This window comes from Strigops habroptila, chromosome 8, assembly GCF_004027225.2.
Source record: "Strigops habroptila isolate Jane chromosome 8, bStrHab1.2.pri, whole genome shotgun sequence".
NCBI classification, from domain to species: Eukaryota; Metazoa; Chordata; class Aves; order Psittaciformes; family Psittacidae; genus Strigops; species Strigops habroptila.
Genome location: NC_044284.2, coordinates 37,730,034 through 37,749,374, shown reverse-complemented (window position 1 = coordinate 37,749,374; position 19,341 = coordinate 37,730,034). Strand labels below are relative to the sequence as shown.

The window sequence follows — 19,341 nt, the reverse complement described above, 5'->3', positions numbered from 1 at the left end:
CCTGAGCAAACCTGCGGAGCAAACTGGATCACTCATTAAACATCCTCCCACAGCTGCTGTACAAGTCAGACTGCAGGAGAAGGCCTGTACCACAACACCCACCTCCACCCTGGCACAGGAGCCTCTCTTCCCAGGTCACTTCACACTGGAGTATCTACTAGCGCAAGCAGGAGCTTTGAGGAGCCCCTCAAAAGCACTCATGAGGCACAATGCAAACATACCAATATCTGCAATTTCCACAAGACAGAGAATTCACTGTAACACTGTGTGTTTCTGTGCTGTGATTTCTTTCAGACTTTTTCTCAGACTTTAGCCAGGGACAAGGTAGATGCAAGTTGCCAAGTTACCTCATTTGCCCACAGGGAGCAGAACAGGAAGGCTCCTTCCCATGGTCAGGCAACAGAAACTAAGCCCGGATTGGCCCCAGGACCACTTACTCCCACCCCCGTTCTCATTACTGTGTGCCAGAGCCTAGTAGTATCAATACTTTTACAGCAACAGATAGCCAAAGGAAAAAGGAAACAAAAGGCTGATCAAACAGAACCCCACATATTGTCAATCAACTCAACTCAAAGCAGCTGATTTCAGTGCTCTGATCAAATGGGACTAGCATTTCAGCAGCTCCATCCCAAACTCACAAGTCTTTTTGATGTTTTTGGGTTTGAGCACGTGCTTTCAGATCCTCCTCCTCTTGCAGCTGCTTGGCCACCTGCAAGTCATGTTGCACGAGTCGATTACGCTGAACATTTGTTGCCAAGTGATGCTCAACTGGAAATAAACACAGACAAGAACCCCCAAATCAGCCTGCAGAACTTCACGGTGTGAACGAGACAAAGCAAGTGGGAGGGAGATGCCAGGCCAGAAGGGAAGACAGTTCTTGGCAGGGAAACATGTAGTATGGCTAAAGGTGGGGAAGTCCTGAACTGAAACTACGCTAGCAGCTTGAGATTGCCTCATTTCAGCACTGAGGGGGCTGTATATGTGTGTTACCAAAACAAGATCTGCATATCCTAAGTACATCCGGGTTTATAGGGAATGCTTTTTAGGCTTTGAATCTCATTTTCTGGCCATGGGAAATTACCCTAGGTTAATAAATTATGGCTGGAAGGGACCACCAGAGGACAGTGAGGGTGAGCTGAACCTAAACCACTTCTGATGGATGCTTTGGTAATCTGTTCTCAAGAACTTCTGGAGGAGGAAACTCTTCTTACTCTCAACATAATTGGTCCCAGAATCTCACTACCTTCATATTTAGCAACAGAGCAACCAAGTACTATAGTGAGTCCTTTACCATACATGGATACCGCCTGCAAGAAAAGACGGCTACGTGAGCTGCAGCTGAGAGCCATCTTTAATTCAGCAGTCTCAGGTTCCAGCAGCAAGGGCAGAACTTCAGTGCAAGCTACACACTTGGCAGAGTAGCTGGAATGGTATTAGCACCTAGTAATGGTAGATACCAATGGTCTTGGAACCCAGCATAGCAGATTAGAGGCCACCACACCCAAAGCTGCAATGCAAACATACCCAAAGTAACAGATAAGCATGTTAAAAGAAGAAAATAAATAAAAATCACCAGCCACTTTGAAGTTCCTAGCTGTACTTTTTTTCCTCCTTTTTAAACCCTTGTAGTGTACAGCTGCCCTACCTCAAAGTATCTTAAAAGGAAGCCTCCTTTCAAAAGGCAGGCACTAGCAATTGTAAAATAAGTACATAAACAGATCTTTTCTGGTTGCACCTCAGGTGAGCCTATAAACTTGAAGGTTCCAAAATTGCTAGTCATTTCTAAAAACCATGCACAGCAACAAAACTTCAAGTGCACTCCTACATGCAGTTTTATGATGAACAGCATAAACAAACTGAAATCTAAAAAGAGAGCACAAAATTAAAACATAAAATGCAACTCTAGATACAACGTGAGGTTGAATAGGGTACAGCATGAGCTGGAGCACAACTCAGAATAGTGTTACGGGACATTGAAGACAGTAATAATCATCAGTATTCCATTAAAAAGAACAAAAATGAAATCAAAGCAAGGAAGGTTTTTCTTAGCAAAAAATGAAATAAAAGCAAGGAGGATTTTCTTAGCAAAACCAAAGATGTATCTGTTGGGAAAAATGTTTCAGTTTGTTCCAAAGATCATGGGTACTTACTCTCCTGCTCCTGTAAGTTGTGCGCCAAAGTATGATCTTCCAAAATAGCAAAGTCTCGACACACTGAATAGGGAAACAAAGACCAAGACAATTAGCATCAGGACCAGAAAAAAAAAAGCATTGAAAGAGCTATGAGGGTCAGGGGAGCATACATACACAGAGACTCCTAACACACTTTCTACCAGCCAAGGTCTGGACTTGGCCTGTTTCCCCTCTCTTTCTGGCTATTTTTGCATGCATTCACTTCTTTGTCCCTGTTTGCATAAAAAGCCTTCTCCACTCTTCCCACCACCTCCGCTTCTTTAGTTTAAGACCAGAATTGCCACTGGATTAAAACCCCTTGTATTCCATGCAGTCTTATACCGATGCCCAAGCCGACTCTGTTCAACTAAAACCAAGAGCAAGGGTTTGTGCTTACTGTGACTTTCTTTGCCATGTTAAGAGTCTGAGAATAGTATTTTCTCTGCACAAAGGCACATGCACAGTGTCACCTGTCTGGAGTGGAGCAGACTGAGCTCTACGGCTCTCACTCCAAGGCATTTCTACCAGCTCAGGCATCATTTTACAGTTGACTTTTGTAAGCTTCATTGATTTTTTTTCCAAGTGCAGATACTGGATTTGTACCTAGAGCCCAGACATGGGATCAACTACAGTATTACCAGCAGGGATAAGCACAGCTTCTTAAAAGATGCTGACAACAACCCAGAAACAAGTTAAATGGGAAGGTGACGAGCTCTCTTCGGCACCAGTCTGAAAGCAGCAGATTTTTGCCAATGCCTATCACTTTCACATTTGAACTTTCACAGGAATGCTCTACCCACACTGTAGAAAACCACCAGTACTTATTTTTAACTTGTTATGAGAGGCAGCAGGTCAATGAAACACAAGTCACACACACTGGGACAGGAGGACACACACAGCACCTGGTTCAGCCTTTCAGTGGTAGGTGCACACGAGCTTCTCAGTGAACCAAGGTCAAATTGTGCCCTGTGCCCCCAGACTGCAGGATGAGGCCCCGCTCCACACATATGCCATACACAGGGCTCCTGTCTGCTTCAAGGAGAGTTTAAGGCAGATGCATGGAAAAATTTACACTGGAGAGGTCCGTTACTTGTGTTTCCCTCAATGTGACAAGCTAAGCAGCTCAACATGACCTAAGAGGGGAGTATGTCCCATCTGAAACATACAGCACAAAGCAGAGAACTACAGGGTACTTCCGAAGCTGCAGAGGGAGGCATGAACCATTGCTACTGTGCTCCACAGGAAAGACTATGGTTTCTCTTTAGCAGAGCACAGTGACAACCCAGAAGAGAATGTGAAAATAACTCCAAACCCCCCCAGAACATACCAAAACTACATGGGGAATTTATGAGGAATCCATTTATAAAAAGGGTTCAGAGAAGATAAAAGATTTCCATCACTGCAAAGGGCAGAAAATACAAGGAAACAAGAAGGTAGCTGCATCTTCCCAAGCCACAGTCTGACAAGCCTTCCCTCTACTTGCATTGACACACATGCTCTGCTGGAAAAGCATCGAGATGTTCCTCTGCACTCAGGTATCTTCACAAAATATCTAGAAGAGTTTCCAGTTGTGTACACTAAGAGGTCAGACATATGATTAAAACTAAAGCATTTTCAACAGAATTTTGGTCAAGTCTTTCTGATTTACAGATGACAAAAGCTCCAAACAGCTAGAGCAGTGCTTCAGGGAAGGAGAATGACAAGCACCAGGGTGGAGATGAGGACAAAGACTATGGTGACTTGCTTTAAGCACACACACAATTCTGGATGGTGTAATTAAGGTTTTGTTGCATTTTGTTTGTTTGGGTTTTTTTTTACTGCAATTTCTTTTAAAAAAGGAAAGAGGATATAAAACACTAAATAGCACTGAAACACTTCCAGTGGGCATATATATACACACACACATATGTGTATATATATGTATATACACACACACACGCATATATATATATTAAAAAAAATAAAGAAATGCTGCCTTCAGCCACAGATCTGGGAAAGCTACAGCTGAGTTGCAGGCAGCAATGCTGTTTACAGGTGACATACCCAGGGCACGTGGTGGTCATGAACACATTTTTTTATGGGATAGGGCAATGGGATCTTTCCCATAGGGACTTTATTTCTGTAGTCCCTAATACTACTTCAGCTACATAGCACAATTGTGGAACAACCACCTTCTGCTTACAACCACCATCATCTGGCCTGCCAGAAAGGGACATCCAACTTGGAGGTTTAAGCCGTGCTATCAGTTCAGAGCTAAACAAAGACACCTCAGTACAAAGCCACAGTCTGTCTAAATCTAGGGCTGAGATTTTACCATCACATATTCAAGAAGTAGCACTTGCTCCTGACAGTTAAAAAAAAAAAACAAACGGGGGGGGGGGGGGGAAGTGTTATTTTTAACTGCAATGAGTCTCTGAGCAAGTCCACTGCCCAGCTGTCTGAACAGTTGTGCTAGTAAGACAAAGCAGGCAGCACAGGAACAAGGGGGAACTTTTCAGAGCTGCATAATTTTTGCATTAAAATTGCTGCTGTAAGAAATGCTTGTGGAACTGCATCCCTGCCCTTCCCATCTCCTCTCTGCACAGGCTCATACATTGCTCTGATCCCCATGGTATTCAAGAATTCTGCCTTGTTGGTCAGTGCCGATGGTGCTGCTGGAGTTTTGCTCCATCCTCCCCAGAGAGGCACACATGCAGAGGAGGACTTTAGGGTTTTCTACTCCATTCTGCCCACACCCAGACACACTTCTCTATTTGTTTGTGAAATAACATGTTGACAGAAACACGCTTGGCATACAGGCAAGAAAGTGGGAGGGCCATAGTAGAACACCACTGTTCTTGACAGTCTTGCACCAACCCACTAAAAGTCTCATCCCCTCCAGTGAGCTTCATTCCTACAATATAGCAATGATTGTTTAACCCTTTTGGATTGATGGGCCACTAAAAACTTTCTAAAGAAAGCATGGACTCAAAAGACCAAGAGCATATACTTTCGTGTTGTTCTAGCTGCTCCTCCAGAGATCTGTTCATAGTCCAAAGTTAAACAAGCAAGCAAAAATAAAGAAAACAAAACAAACTCCTCTGGTCCTCTCTTCCTACAGGCCACAGCTGAAAGCTGCTGGATGCCAGAGACATAAAGCAGGGACCAAGATCTGAGTTTTTTTGGCTCTTCAGGACTGGTGTGTGCCACCTGGAGCTCACTGCCTCGGTCAGGAAGCAGATATAGCCCAGGGTACCACCACTTGCACTTCCCAGCTCAGGACACAAAATAGCCTAGTTCAGATCCAGCACAACCCTTAACATGGCCATGCAGCACCCAGGCCTTAGGCCGTGCCAAAACTCCACCTGCCCTGTCTCTGCATAGAGGGACAAAAGCAAGTGGAGACAATGCCCCCCAGGACGAGCTACCAAGTTTGAACAGCCTAGACATGAATATCGGGGCTTGGTCTTAAAACAGTGATGATTATCCCACCAAGATTCAGTACAGAGAGAAGGAAGCTGGATGGTTATTAACAGCATGGATGTTGGAAGATCCTAAGTGTCTGGGCTTCCATGGTGCCCCATCTCATAGAGGACACAGCACGGAGCAGGCTGGTGGGGCAGAACCAAGCCCAGGGTTTGTTCACACATTTGAATTCATTCATGCACTGCTGAAGAAGCCACTTGGCTGCATACACACTCCCATTAAGCTGCTCTTACAAACCCACAAACGGATGGCTTGAGCACACAGCCCTTGCTTTGTGCTGCTGAAGCTGCTGGCAGGGCAGACAGCACAACAAGACTTTTTGTCACTGTCAGAAACTTGGCTGGGCTGGCTGCCTCCAACTCATCAGAGCACATTATTCCCGAGTCTCATCAGCCTGAGAACAACGTGCAAAGGAAGATGAGAACATCCCATTACAAATACAATGAAGCGCTGTCAGCTAGCCAGGTGGCAAGAGATGGGGACACCTGCAACTCCCTAGCAAGTCTGGGGTGATGGCAAGTGCAGAGCATTCCCTCAAAAATAAACCCAGCACCCATGAGTCAAGCATGATCACAGCTGCAAGTAAGGCCAAGAAAACGAACCCTCCATCCTTGAACATACATATCCAACAATGAGGCAACTACGAAATAATTTGAGATGTGGACCAGCCAAGCATGGTCTGAAACGAAGCTTCATCAGCGCTAGTCTTCAAACCCTGCCCAGTCTCAGTGTGGCCCCAGCACACTCATGAGGTACTATGTACACTGGGTTTGCGCTGAGAAATAGGATGGCTCAATGACAACTCAGAGACTCATAATTCCTCCTCTCCAAGAAGCTTCATCTTTGAGGGAAAAGAAATCTCTCTCTTATTTCCTAATCGTATACCTAAAAAGTGAAAGGTAAGATTAATGTTACATTCACTGCTGTGAATTAACTTGACTTCCCATTCCTGGGCCCTGGCTGAGAGCCATCAGACAGTCAAACAAGCAGCAGGGGTGCAATCTGAGCAGCTACAATTGGCAAGTCCAGTGAAGCACAAAACATAACAACAGGTTTACTATAGTCTGATTAAGCCAATCTGCCTTGGCACAGCAGGGAGCAGGCCAGGAATATGCGCTTCTGGCACAGCTGTCAATAAAGGAAATGCCAGCCCAGGAATTCCAGCCACTGCCACAGCCAGAGAGGTGCCAGCAGAGGAGAATGAGGGCAGAAGCATGGCTGGAAGCATCATCCTTTGCAGCAGTGGTGGGCTGCAAAATTCATGCACTGGCATGTAAGAGTGATGCTGAAGGGCCTCTCTGCAAGCTCCGAGCACACGCCTTCTCCACTGGGAGGAGTTAACCCTGAAAATACGCCTTTCTTAGCATCAGTGCATGTGAGGCTCTTGCAAGCACAGTTGCAAGCCCAGCCTCTATGGCCAAGACTCTAGGTACAACAAATCGGAAAAATTTCACTAAATAATCTTTTCCTTTTTATATTGTCATCTGCTTCGCAAGCTTTCTCCAGCTCCCTGGCTCCGCCTTTCTAACACCAAACTGCTTCAAAGAGAGTGAGGTAACCACAACACAGAAGCAGAGTCAGCCTTAGATGGTGCTAGCAATGCTTAGGTGTGTGACAGAGAGGCAGGTAACATCCAGGAATGGGTGGCATCAATGTGCACTGTCTCTGCAAGAGGCCAAAGCCCACTGGCTTCTCAAGCAAGGCTTAAAGCAAAACACACTCTCCACTTCTGCCTGAAGTATTAGACTGTTTTGACATCCACTGAAGGCCCCAAGGTTTACGTGGCCTATATGCCGTGCTCTGGGACATCATCGAGTTAAGTGACCCAGGAACCACACGTGCATGCTCCAAGCATTCCCTTTTGGATCTTAAAAAGCATCTCTTGCTCCCCATCCCCTCCACTCCCAACATTTTCCCATCAGCATCACGTGCTGGGTAATTCAGAAAATGAACTAGAAAGTGTGAGTCATGCTTAGTTTAGAGCATCTGCAGTTTTTGAATCCTGAACTGAAGGACAGGAGAGAGAGGAAAGATAAAAGTGACACAGGAAAAAAAAGCTTCATCAGCTAAAAATCACTTTTTAAGGTCTACAGAGCTGACAAATTAAGTGGCAAGCAGCAAGTGCAGCCGGTTACAAGTCAGCAGTCTCAAGATATTGAGTTATGAAGATCTCTGCAGATTAGAAAACAAGTTGGGACCTCAGGGAGACTTGCCAGCAGAGACTGGCCAGGCCACTCCAAGCCAGGTAAACTCTCCAAAATTTGCCGATTGTTTCCTTGAAATGAAGCCAACACGACCAAGCAACCACCCAACTAGAGGTGAGAGGCGGCTGTATGGGCAGCTTCCAGAGGAAACCTGCAACTGGGACATTTCTTCTCACCTCCACCAACAGTGCTCTGTGAGATACATGGTCTGATCTCAGCATGTCTCATTTCTGCCCTGCCTCTCCCATCACACCAGGAGATTCCTAAGCTCCTGCTACCACATACGGATGCTGGGCTGGCCAGGACATGTCTCAGCTGCTGCAGCTGCAGTTACTCAGACAGCATTCCGATGACCTTGTTCACCAGGCACCGTCTGTGCCAAGGACATCAGGAAACTCGCACAGGGAGAAGGTGGCTCCCAGACAGAGGGCAGGGCTGCCTCGAGAAGGGAATAATTTCTGCTTCTCAGACACAGCACCAGAGTATCTTACATAGCTGGGAGCTATGAGGCAGCATAAAGAAACTGGGCAGCCCCATGAGGAACCAAACTGAGAAGTCTCAGCCTAATTCTTAACAGTGTAAACACGCAAAATAAAAAAAAAAAATGAAAAAAATGAAAAAAATTGTCAAAGAACCATGGGGGGTTTTAACAGCAGTCTTGGCCTGGAAGCTACAAACAGCTTGAGATTTGGGAAGGAGGTTATCCTCTCCACTGTAAGCTAATGCCTTGAGGTCAAGGCCATGAGAGATTTGTTCTCTATCTATCTGCACCATTCTCCAACAATAAGCTCTCACGCGCCTAACAATGCTTTACAAAGGAAGACTATATATGTTTTGGAACCAAATTCTCAGAACTATGAGTCTATTTTTTAACCTGTCTTGAAATAGAAATCAGCAGCATTCACAGAGTGCCCTCTCTAAAGCTACTAGTTTGAAATTCTTACTGCTGTAAACAAGCCTGCGAACAGTACCATAGAGCAGTCCTCAAGCTGAAAGCACATCTGCTGAATACTTCAATGCAGAAGGTGATGTGCTTGCACAGTATAAACAGGAAGCTGGAGATGCCGAAGATCGCAAAAAACCAGCACCACAAGGGACCTCAAAAGGTCATCTTTGAGCATACCCAGCCACAAAATTTGATAAAATTTATCGTTCTGCCTTTATTACAGAAGGCTGCCATCTTTTTCATCATTGGATAACCGCACCCTATATCACTTCATCTGCAATCTAAGTAAGAGCAACTCTTCTTATCTCTCTAGGTTAAAACACAACCAATAGATCAAGAATGTTAAAACCATGTCTTTGACTTCCAGAAGAAAATGCTGAGTTGACACCACCCTCTCCCAAGCCTTTGCTCGAGCTTGAACATACACACATACTTGAAAATGGCACTGAGCCTTAAGGAGTACTGGCACTCATGCTTTGAGAATTCAGACTTTTCAGCCAGGTCCAGCTGGGTCCCCAGATGTGAAGTATTCTTGACCCACAAGAACTTTCCAAAACCCCTCAGTCTTATAGCCAACACTGCTGCTACAGCTGCTGCCTCCTATTCCAGAAATACCTGTGCGTTGAGGAGTTGAATATATACAGTATTTTCCCACTTTAAAGCAGAGAGCAGGTGTAGAAGCCACAATATGCTAATGTCTGTAAGCCATTATCTGTCAGGCTTATAATACTATTACCTCTGTAGCTTCCTTGAGTGCCCCAGTGTCAATCAGCCTGTACAGGACTGCCTTAGACCCAGATGGTCACTGGTGAGCTCAGCCATTGCACTGTGTACCCATCAGCAACATCCATGTGGACAGGTATAAAAACCTCAAGGTAGATATATTGGTCAAGGATGGCTTGGCTAGTTTGACAACCAGCCAAGTCGTAGACCACAGGCACATAGCTGCCAAGCACATACCTCACTCACGATATCTGATACATAAGTGGGTCTGTGTGTGGAGGAAGTTAATCTTAATAATCAATTAAAACAAAAGTTGCTTGTGTAGTTCATCCTTTCCAGCATCTGACACAGCTTCAGCTGACTCAGCTAACACCACATGTGCAAAATGAACAACCAAAAATAAAGACAGGGAGTTTTCCTAGCAGTCAACTTTTACCACTGCCTCCCAACCATGGATCACAGCAAAGCAAACAACACTGCCTCTAACACGTGTGGTTTACCCTCACTTTGCCCAAAGGCAAACCACCACAAAAGTCACTGGAGAGTGGAACAGGAGTTACCTTCACCAGGAGAAGTCAAAATCCCTGGCTCACAGGTGTCTCCATGTGCACTACTGTAAACCATGTGCACAAGCTGTAAACCATGCCTTCAGCAGCATCCCATAGATCACATGACACCGCCCTTTTCTGGAGGACTTTGTTTCTTTTGCAGATGGGATGTCAGGACAGTTTTAGTTTTACACCCAACACCACTCATTTAAACTGGTGTAAGGGAGGGGGGAAAGAAAAACAGTTTCCTTTCTTGCACAACTCAAAACAGCCACCCACTCAGAAAACAGCTCAAGCATGGAGTTTGCATCTCAAGAGATTTGCACTATATAGGCTCCCTTCCCCCATACCCATCTTGATGATGATCACCATATTTTGCTTTGATCTGTTAATTTTAACTTTTATTTCAGCATTTTAGGCAATTTTTGCACTACACAAAACTCTTAGAAGGACACACTGGATTTCCCAGATAGGTAAAACTTCTGTTCTCTGCTAAATACAAACCCAAATCCCTTGCTCAGTTCAGTAGTTTCTCTGCAGAGAGCTGGCAGGTACAATTCGTGGTTTAGGGCGGCCTTCAGGAGCCATGGCACCCTGGATGCTTCAATAGCATTTCTAAAGCCCTCAGTTTGAGGCTGTGGTGAATAAGCTCCACACAGCAGCTCCAGAGAGGCAGGCTGGCAGCTGGGAGCAGAGATAATTCAAAGTATTAGCTCTCCCAGGCTTCTCCTACAGCTTAACCCTAAAAGATAATGTAGCAAAATGCAAGGGAGACAGGATTCAGAAAGGGAGCTCTCAATGCCCCTCTGATACAAGTTCATACACTGACTCAGTTTGGCGACTATTTAAGAAAGGCTGACTGGTGGAAGCCTCATGCCCATGCAGAAGGTGCCAAGCTCCAAAAAAAGGTTCCAGTTCCTCTCACAACCTCACAGTGTGGTTTTACACCACAGAGACCCACAGTCATATGGAGGAACAATGACCTCTGGAGAAAACAAGCAGAAGAGAGACTCCCTCAGAGGTGCCACTTTCTTTTCAGCCTTTGGGTGAAAAACCAAGCCTCGTCTGAGCCGCAGAGCTGCTGCTGGAAGGATGGACCACAGCATCAGTGCACACATGAACAAGCTAGGTTTGATTCATCCAGATGAGATACCAAGAGAAGCAAAGCTCCAACAGGATGGGCCTCAGAGCAGCCTCCGAGGCTTGCTGGAAATGTGGCCAGCTGCTGCATTTGAAGCTGGGGATGTCTGAACGGATCCTGCAATCGGTTCTGATTCTTGCACAGATTCCTATCAGTTTCCTTTTTCCTAGAAAGGCAGCTTCTAGGACTCCTGTCTGCCACCTGTTCAGCTGCTGCCAGCACTGAAATCTGCTCTGTGAGAACAACTTTCCTCTACCTAACCAACCGAGGATGCTCTACTTCGTTTCTGCTTCATTTTCTTTGTTCTGCTAGCTCCTCATGGGTACTCTCTCCTTTCCCCCTCGCACTTCCTGCATTTAAGTTCTCCAAGTTTATTAGTCAGCTCTGGAGAACACAAAGTACCAAAGCTGGCCCCAGATCAGACAAACCTTCACAGCCATCTACAAGAGAGTCACAAATCAGTAAAGTTGCAGCACTAACAATGCGTGTTCCCTTTCCTGTCACAGCCTTGTGTTGGCATGCTGCCCTCAGACCAACTACAGATTTAAAACAGGGGAATTAGACGGTAAAAATAAGTCCCTGGCCTCTAGGGCCAGATGGGCAAGCAGACAGAGGTCCCAGCATCAACCTGGAGCAAAGTACTTTGTAGGATCTGTGCCCACAGCTCATGTTCATTGCAAAGCACAAGGAAGATGCAAGCAGGCTGGCAGCCTTTTAAAAGTCTCCTCTCTGAGAGCACAAAATGAGCTCCAAGTCAATCAGAACTAAGATTTTTGCTTTGGGAGCTAAATCACCTTCAGGTGATACTATATTCTCACTGTTTAAATAAAAAGTGAAGAAAAAAACAAAAAATCAGGACCTAACAAGTTTACATGTTACATGGCCAAAACTCATGCTCTGGGCAATGCCAACAGCCTGGAGTACGAGGTAACCGAGCACTATAATCAGAGCTTCAGGCAAACCTTCCTTTTCCACCTTGGATCAGGGATGTGAGAAATGCAGGCAGGGCTGTGCAGCCCTAGCCAAGGACTCAGTCCCTCCAGCACTGCAAATAAGTTCAGGAGAGCCCTGCCTCTTCCCAACACCAGCTTCCTTCAGAAATCTGGCACCGACCAAATCGCCTGCAGGAGAGCAGAGTCCTGTGAACACCAGTGCTCTCTGTGTGCCACAAAAACAGCCAACACCCTGGTGGCTTGGAAAATTCCCAGGTCTTTCCCTGCTGTCCTCCACCATTTCCAGCAGCCCTGACAAAGGCTCCAGGAGGCACTGGTGAATTCAGAACATAAATCCTCCCCATCCCACCAGCCAGCACCCCAATAAATATAGCTAACTTCAGAACAGAGGGAGAAAAAAATTCTTCCCACCAGGATCGCACAAGTAACATTTGCCATATCCATAACAGACATATGAGAGATAAGCTCAGGTACTTTTGCAATGCAAAGTTGTTCCACTATGCAGAGGGGGAGAGGCTTTCCACCCATGCCAGGGACACCCAAGCCAGGCTAGCACTTCCCCAGCCCACATACCAGGCTGGTGATGACAGTCCCTCTGCAAGGAACATTCCCTGACGGGGTGCACTCAAGCCTCTTTTCCTGTCTGAATGTAAAGGACCAAAGCCATATTCACTATGTCTTTTGGAGAGGTTTCTGCAGAAAGAAAGAAAGAAAAAAAACCCCAACACACCTCTCCCTGCCAGAAAATACTTCTGTTCTGGAAGCATAAACTTCCTTCCTCCCTTTTGTCCCATTACTTCTCAGGTCAGCCTTGTCACTGTCCTTAACATATGCCTGTCTCTCAGTGCCTTCAAATATTTGCTCATTTGTGTCCTTTTTCCCATTGTCATCAGTTACTGAACACCACATATTGAGCCCATATAACATTTCCTCTTAAGTCAATTCCTCCAGCCACTGAGTCCTGGTTCAGCAGAAGGGCTGGGAAAAGAATGAACCATACCCATATGCACACAGGAACTCAAAGTTTTACTGCAGACAGCTTTTTATACCTCCTTTGGAAAGAGAAGTGAAGAAGACTGACTCACTTGAAAACCCACTTGACTTTCTGTCCTGAAGAGCACTCACCACAGGCAGCACTGTCAAGAGTGCATAGACCAAACCACTACCAACCCAGGCCTGAGTCAAAAAGCTCTCACTATTTTTATTTGGCTGACAGAGCATTGTGGTGGCACCATGGGTTAGCATGCAATTAAAATAATTATCAGTTGGGCTCCCGAAGCCTGACACAAAATCCTTGGGCAGGGGCAGAAGGGCTGTGCCAGGCTTCTCAGCAGGCTTTCATCCACGCCTTTCTCCCCAGGGAAAGCAATACCTCTGCTCAGCTTAATTCACAAGGTGCCTCGGGATTTTATGAGCACCCAGGCCTAACTGGTCTCCGTTGCTCAATGCAAGGTTCATAACAGCCCTGCCTTGCATCTCTTACACATGCAGTGTGATGCTGCACTCTCCTGCTCTCTTCCCAGCCCTGTTAGACGCGAGTGCACAACCAGCCTCCCCTGCTCCTCGCAGCAGCCAACTCCAACTCCTGCCTGGCACATGTGCACCCTCTTATGTTGTTCATGGTCACCAGAAATGAAAGATTAATCAGAGGCCAGTGGGCACAGCAAACACGATGCCATCTGCAACACACCACTCAGCTGGGATTATTACCTGGACAGCACCAATGGGTGATGGACAATGTCCTCGTATCACAATGGGGGAAGCCTCCCTCCCTGCATCCCCAGGAATCAGGGTAAAACAGGCTGTGCCCTCTCTTATCCTAGTTCAAAAAACTTGTCAGTAACTAAGGAAATGTCTCTGCAGAAGGCATCAACATGAGTCTGGAAGCTCCTCTCTGCCAAAGACTGCTTTTTTGAGCAATCTTTTTGCCTCAATACAACCTCCATGGCAGTTCGCAGAGGACAAGTGCTAAGGATTTAAGGAGGAAGGAGGCAGACCTGCTTGCTCAGTTACATTTTGGAGCCAAGAGCATGAGATATGTTAAACCTGCCCATTTCCTCTGCCAAGCACTGCAGACCCAGAACAACTGAATGCAAAATAAAACTTTCACCCAGCTCTAATTAGAAGTGAAATGAGTACCACAGCCTCAGCTACTGAATTCATGCATGCTGAAAAAGCAGACCTCCAGTTACTTAGAAGAGCTGGATGTGAACCAGTGACCTGCGTCTATGTCACATCACTCTCCACCTCCTTGTTGCCCTTGAGCCATCCAGCTTGCCTGAATTTTTCAGAGCCCTTCTCTGAGGAAGTCACAAAGCAGAAAATCATGACATGCAAAACATGCCGCAAGGAAAAACCTCAGCTGGAGCCAAAGGGCACGGGGCAGGTGGCTTCACAGTGACCGCGCTGACCCTCAGCTGCTTTCAAAATTGTTGCCATGATTATACTAATCCAGTTAAAGGCCAACCCTTCCTCCACTTAAGTACAGCTGACACCTCATCCCTCAACATCAGGCCCCGAGAAATCCCGAAGCAGAATCCCTCCTCACCAGACACCATGACAGCCATCAACATTTTCTGAACCCACTTCCACTTCTGACAGACACCAAGTTTCTCTTGTCCACTGTTGTGTCGCAGAGCATACACAGGCACCAAAAGTCCCAGTATAAGCCAATAACATCAGTCTGTTCCATGGGAGCCTGAGACACTGCACCTCAAAGCTGCCACTCCTCTTCCCAGTTACTTGGAAAGTCGGCAGCCAGGTTTTTACTGCAGGAGTCTCAGCCAAGGTTACATTAAGCTGCAGAGGTCAGAGGGAAGGTGCTGTTGTTGGGAGGAAGAGGAAGACTGATGCTTACGGCAAACTTTTATTCAGTTTATGTTAAGGCAAAAGAGAGCCAGCCAGGCTGCCTGCCCCAGAGAACGCCTTGCAAAGACAGAAAATAAAGATTCGAGCCCTTCTGGTTTCCCTAAGGCTGCAGTCAGAGGTATATCTTTTACTACCACATTTGGCAAATCAGCCTCTCCAGCAGCAGACTATAACTAGCAGCATTAAACATACAGCTCAGGAGCTTCAGAAAGTCAAATCAGCTGCTTAATGAAGAGCTGAAACCATAGTGTGAGCATAGCTGCCCTGTCTCTCCAAGCATGGGTGGCACAATCAGCTTTTGTCAAGGTTGGAGGTCAAGAGACAGCAGTGCGGCATGGTTGGCACTAATGATTGGCACAGATGTAATGCCTTTAAAGCACTATCAAAAATGGAATTAAATAAAAACACTTAAGCCACTGATTTTCCACACTTCAAAGAGCCATGTACTGCTGGGGTAGAGCTCAGGGTCCCTCCTCTTCTAGCCACACTCCTCCCTTCTCTCTCCTCAAAAAGGATTCAAATCAGCAGGAAAATCAGGAGCCCTGCCGAGGAGCCCCGTACCTGGGTTTTACCTGCCACTGCTAACAACTGATGGCTCTCAGAGACTGCATGGGATGAGGGACTAAGCATCAGTCTTAGCAGACAGGATCCCCTTCGCAAAGCCATTGCCACAGACCTCAGCCCTTTGGCAAACGCAGCAACAACAGATGGGACCACAGGTACATCCAGCAGGCAGAGATGCCTCCCAGGTCCAAGATGCAATACACAGTGATCTGAGATGGCATAGGCAGCTGCACTGAAGAGCTCATTTAAAACAGGAAGCCAAGGAGGGGGTGTAGCCCTTCCCAGTTTTAGCTGCTAGTAATGCATTAAATCACAAGAGACGAGACACAGATAGAGGTCAAGCAGAATGCAAGCTAGTTTCTTTTATTTGCTTTATAAGTAACTAAATAAAATAATATTTCCAGGATGCTTTTATCCACAAAAGGCTTACAAATGAGACCTCTAGTAAAAATGATCTACACACACAGAGCTGAGCAATCCCCTGGAGTGGGTCAAAAGAGCATAGAGCAAATGCTGCTTTATGAAGAGAAAATGTCACAGACACTTGAGAGTCACATAGAAACATAGGCAGAGAAACTCAGCCCACAGATTGCAACTAACACCAAAACCTTCAGCAAATAACTTACAAGAGCTTTACTGACCACAGTGGTCAGAACATCCACTTTACTGCTCATGGAAAAATGGCTCTGTAACACTAGGCTGCGGCCCCAAGATGTAGTTTATACTAGGAAAAGAGTTTTGAGGGTGTATTTTACATCAGTAAACCCCAGCCCACAAAATAAACTGGACTGAATGAAGCAGTTTTCACAGGCAAAATGCCATCTGTATCGGGCCTTTAGCTAATCTAAATGCTTTTAAAGATAAAAAAGAAAGTAAACAAAAGAAGCAAGGCTTCTTGCAACACCTAGCTACAGCTACCAGATTTTCACTGCTATTATTGCACAGAAATGACCTCACTCGTAGAAGAGTTTTTGAGAACACACCAGAAGAGGAGGATGAGCCTGTCTCACTACCTACAGCCAGGGAGAAAGAACCTAGATACACCACCTTCCCCTTGAGAGGAGGGCTGGTGAAGAACAAAGTACTCAAAACAAAACAAAGTTCTTCACTCTTAATGAATGATTAAGCTGACCTTTACTCGAAATGGATAAAGGGAATGCTTTTCCCTAAGGATCAACAGTGATTTCTGTAACAGGGGCAGTAAATATTTCCCTAGGTATGGAAGGTGATGTGTTTCTTTTCTCGGTTGGCATTAATACCGGGCATGAAAAGATCTAATCCAAAGCATAGCCTGGTTTCAACACTTTCCACAATAAAAACGAATGATGTCACTAAACTAAAAGCGTGAAACATGCCTGAGGCTTTGCAGAACATGGCTCAGGCCTTATCTACTTTGCATGCTGGAGCTGCCCTGGGATGCTACTTTCATTCAACTGCTATCGAGTAACAACAGATTGTCATACCAGGACATTCTTGAAACTTAATCCACGCTAACCATGAGTGCAAACTTACCAAGGGCTGGTTGAGCTACATTGCAATCCCGTAAACATACTTTCATTCAGCACATAAGTGACCCCTTAACTCTGCCCAGTTAGTTCACTTCAAAAATGAATCAAGATAAATCAAATCAAGGCTACTTATATTCTGAATAAGAGCATCTACATAGGGATTTAATTCACTTTAATCAACTCATTGGAAAGGTTAATTGGATTCATTTTCTCGAATAACCATGTGTGGACAGAGTCTAAGGATGAGATCTTGGCCACACTGAAATGACTAGTAACAACATTGCTAATGACTTAATAGGACTTCTGCACTTTCCTCCTCGCTGGCACAGAGGACACCCACAGAATGTTGGACCAGATGATCTTTCGAGGTCCCTTCCAACCTGGGCTGGTCTGTGACTCTGTGACCAACATTAACCTCTAAAACTTCAGAACACCAATATTGCTTTTCTTTCAGTAGCAATAAGAAGCAAAGCATTAAAGGATGACAAGAGGTCAAAAGGGACTTCCAGCTCCATGTACAGACATATGCCTTTTACTCCTAACTAGCTGAATCATGAAATTCACATTTGTTATTCTCTATGAACCGAAATTTACAAAGAGGAAAAGAAATGGCCAGTGGCAAGGAAAACAAATTAAGGCATTTTAGTTGTATTTCAACAGGCACACAATGTTCTCCATTACTACTACAGCATAAATCTAAACTAACTTGATTTTGACAGAGCTTCTACAGATTTACACCATTGTCAGAAAGAACAGACTCTACCTCCTACAAAGCTTTCTAAACCCAAGGTAGCTCCAGGGCACCTCTAATTAAGCTGAAAGGCACACATGTGAAGCAGATACTCTCCTAGCAGGGAAGCTGAGGCCCATCTGGTCCGACTGAAGGTGGATCTGAGCCCAGGGTAAACCGGCAGCCACTGTGGCTGGACACCCAGAAAGTGAGCAGGGCTGCTCGCAGCCCAACCTTTCCCTGTGTTCAGGGGTTTTGCAGGGTGGAGAAGGCTGCTTGGTACTCCAAAGCTCAGTGCTTGGGGCATTGTCTTCACAAAAGCCCCGCAGGCTAACGTATTTTTAACCGGGGCCTCAACAATCCCAGCCCTCCTCAAATCACCAAATTCGTGGATATTCGCAGTTCTGCTCCCAGTTTTCAAAGCCCCGAGCGGAACTCCGAAGCCCAGCCGAGCCGCAACTGAGAGTTACATGTCTGCATGTCAGTACCCCGCAGGGTCTCCCGGCTATTCCACAGCTCATCTCCCGTGGGAGCGCACCGGACCACGCTCCCAGCCCGGCCCGACACGACCCCCGCCCGCTGGCCGGGCGCGGGGACCGGAGCCGAAGCGCCGGCGGCGGCCTCGGCGCAAACAAAGGGCTGGCCCCCTCCCCCCGCCGCTCCTCGCCTTCTCCCGCGGAGAGGCGGCCCTTCCCTGCCCGGGGACGGGAGCCGGGCCTGTAGGACGGCGGCGGCTCCCCGTCAAGCTAACCCTGCTTCTTCCCCGCCGGCCCTCCGACCCGCACAGCCGCTGAGGACAACGCATGTGAAAGCGGGACGGGTCCTGCAAACCGAGTCACGCAACCGAGTCACGGAGCCCCCCATCCCCGCCCCACTGACCCGGCTCCATGGGGGGCAGGCGAAAAAAGCAAAATAAAGATTTTGTTTCAAAATAGTTTATGCCCTTCTTCCCCCCAAAACCGCCCCGTCCCGTCCCGTCCCGTCCAGCCCCCCGGGGCTGGGCTTCGCGCTCCCTCCCCGCGAGTGATCCCCACCTTCTTTGACTCCGGGCAGCTTGGAGTGGTCGATGCCGATCCCGGCCATGGTGAGGTGGTCCCTCGCCCCCCGGGTGAGGTGAGGGCAGAACCTCGGCAGTGACGCCCGCGCCCCGCGGTACAAAGTTGGCAGCGGATGGAGACGGAGCGCCCGGGCGTACGGCGCGGCGGAGGGGACAGAAAGCGCCGGGGCGGGGCGGGGCCACCGCTCACCACCCCTCGGCCCCCCTTCCCGGCAGCTGGACGGCAGCGTCCCGGGTTTCCCACCTTCACTTCTCCAGCGGGACGGGCAGCCGCCAGGCGCGCTTATTGTAGTTAATTTTACTGGTTTCTTCTCTTTAGACAGGAGGTTCCCCTACTACCGTCGGAGCGGCTTTCCAAAGCGCTCAGACAACTCGTGTCCCCGACGCTCTGCCTTGCCGGACCCGGGGTCTCTTCCCCTTCTTCCCCATCCCAAAGGCATCCGTCCCCAGCACCCACATGTGT

The 19,341-nt window shown here is 46.9% G+C and overlaps 1 protein-coding gene across 3 annotated transcripts in view; it reads right to left on the bottom strand.

Annotated features, from left to right (window-relative positions):
- CCDC50 (coiled-coil domain containing 50) overlaps positions 1-19,034 on the bottom strand; it is a 42,529-nt gene extending 23,495 nt beyond the window's left edge. Inside the window, exons 1-3 of one of the 3 annotated variants that reach the window (XM_030495206.1) lie at positions 18,856-19,034; positions 2,151-2,213; positions 639-768 (exon numbers count right to left, since the gene is read on the bottom strand). In XM_030495206.1, the coding sequence (XP_030351066.1) occupies positions 639-768; positions 2,151-2,213; positions 18,856-18,904 (242 nt within the window). In that variant the 5' untranslated portion in view covers positions 18,905-19,034. The remainder of the gene's footprint in view (positions 1-638; positions 769-2,150; positions 2,214-18,855) is intronic. The other 2 variants (XM_030495207.2, XM_030495208.1) reach the window with 2 other exon arrangements.
- Positions 19,035-19,341: the final 307 nt, after the last annotated feature.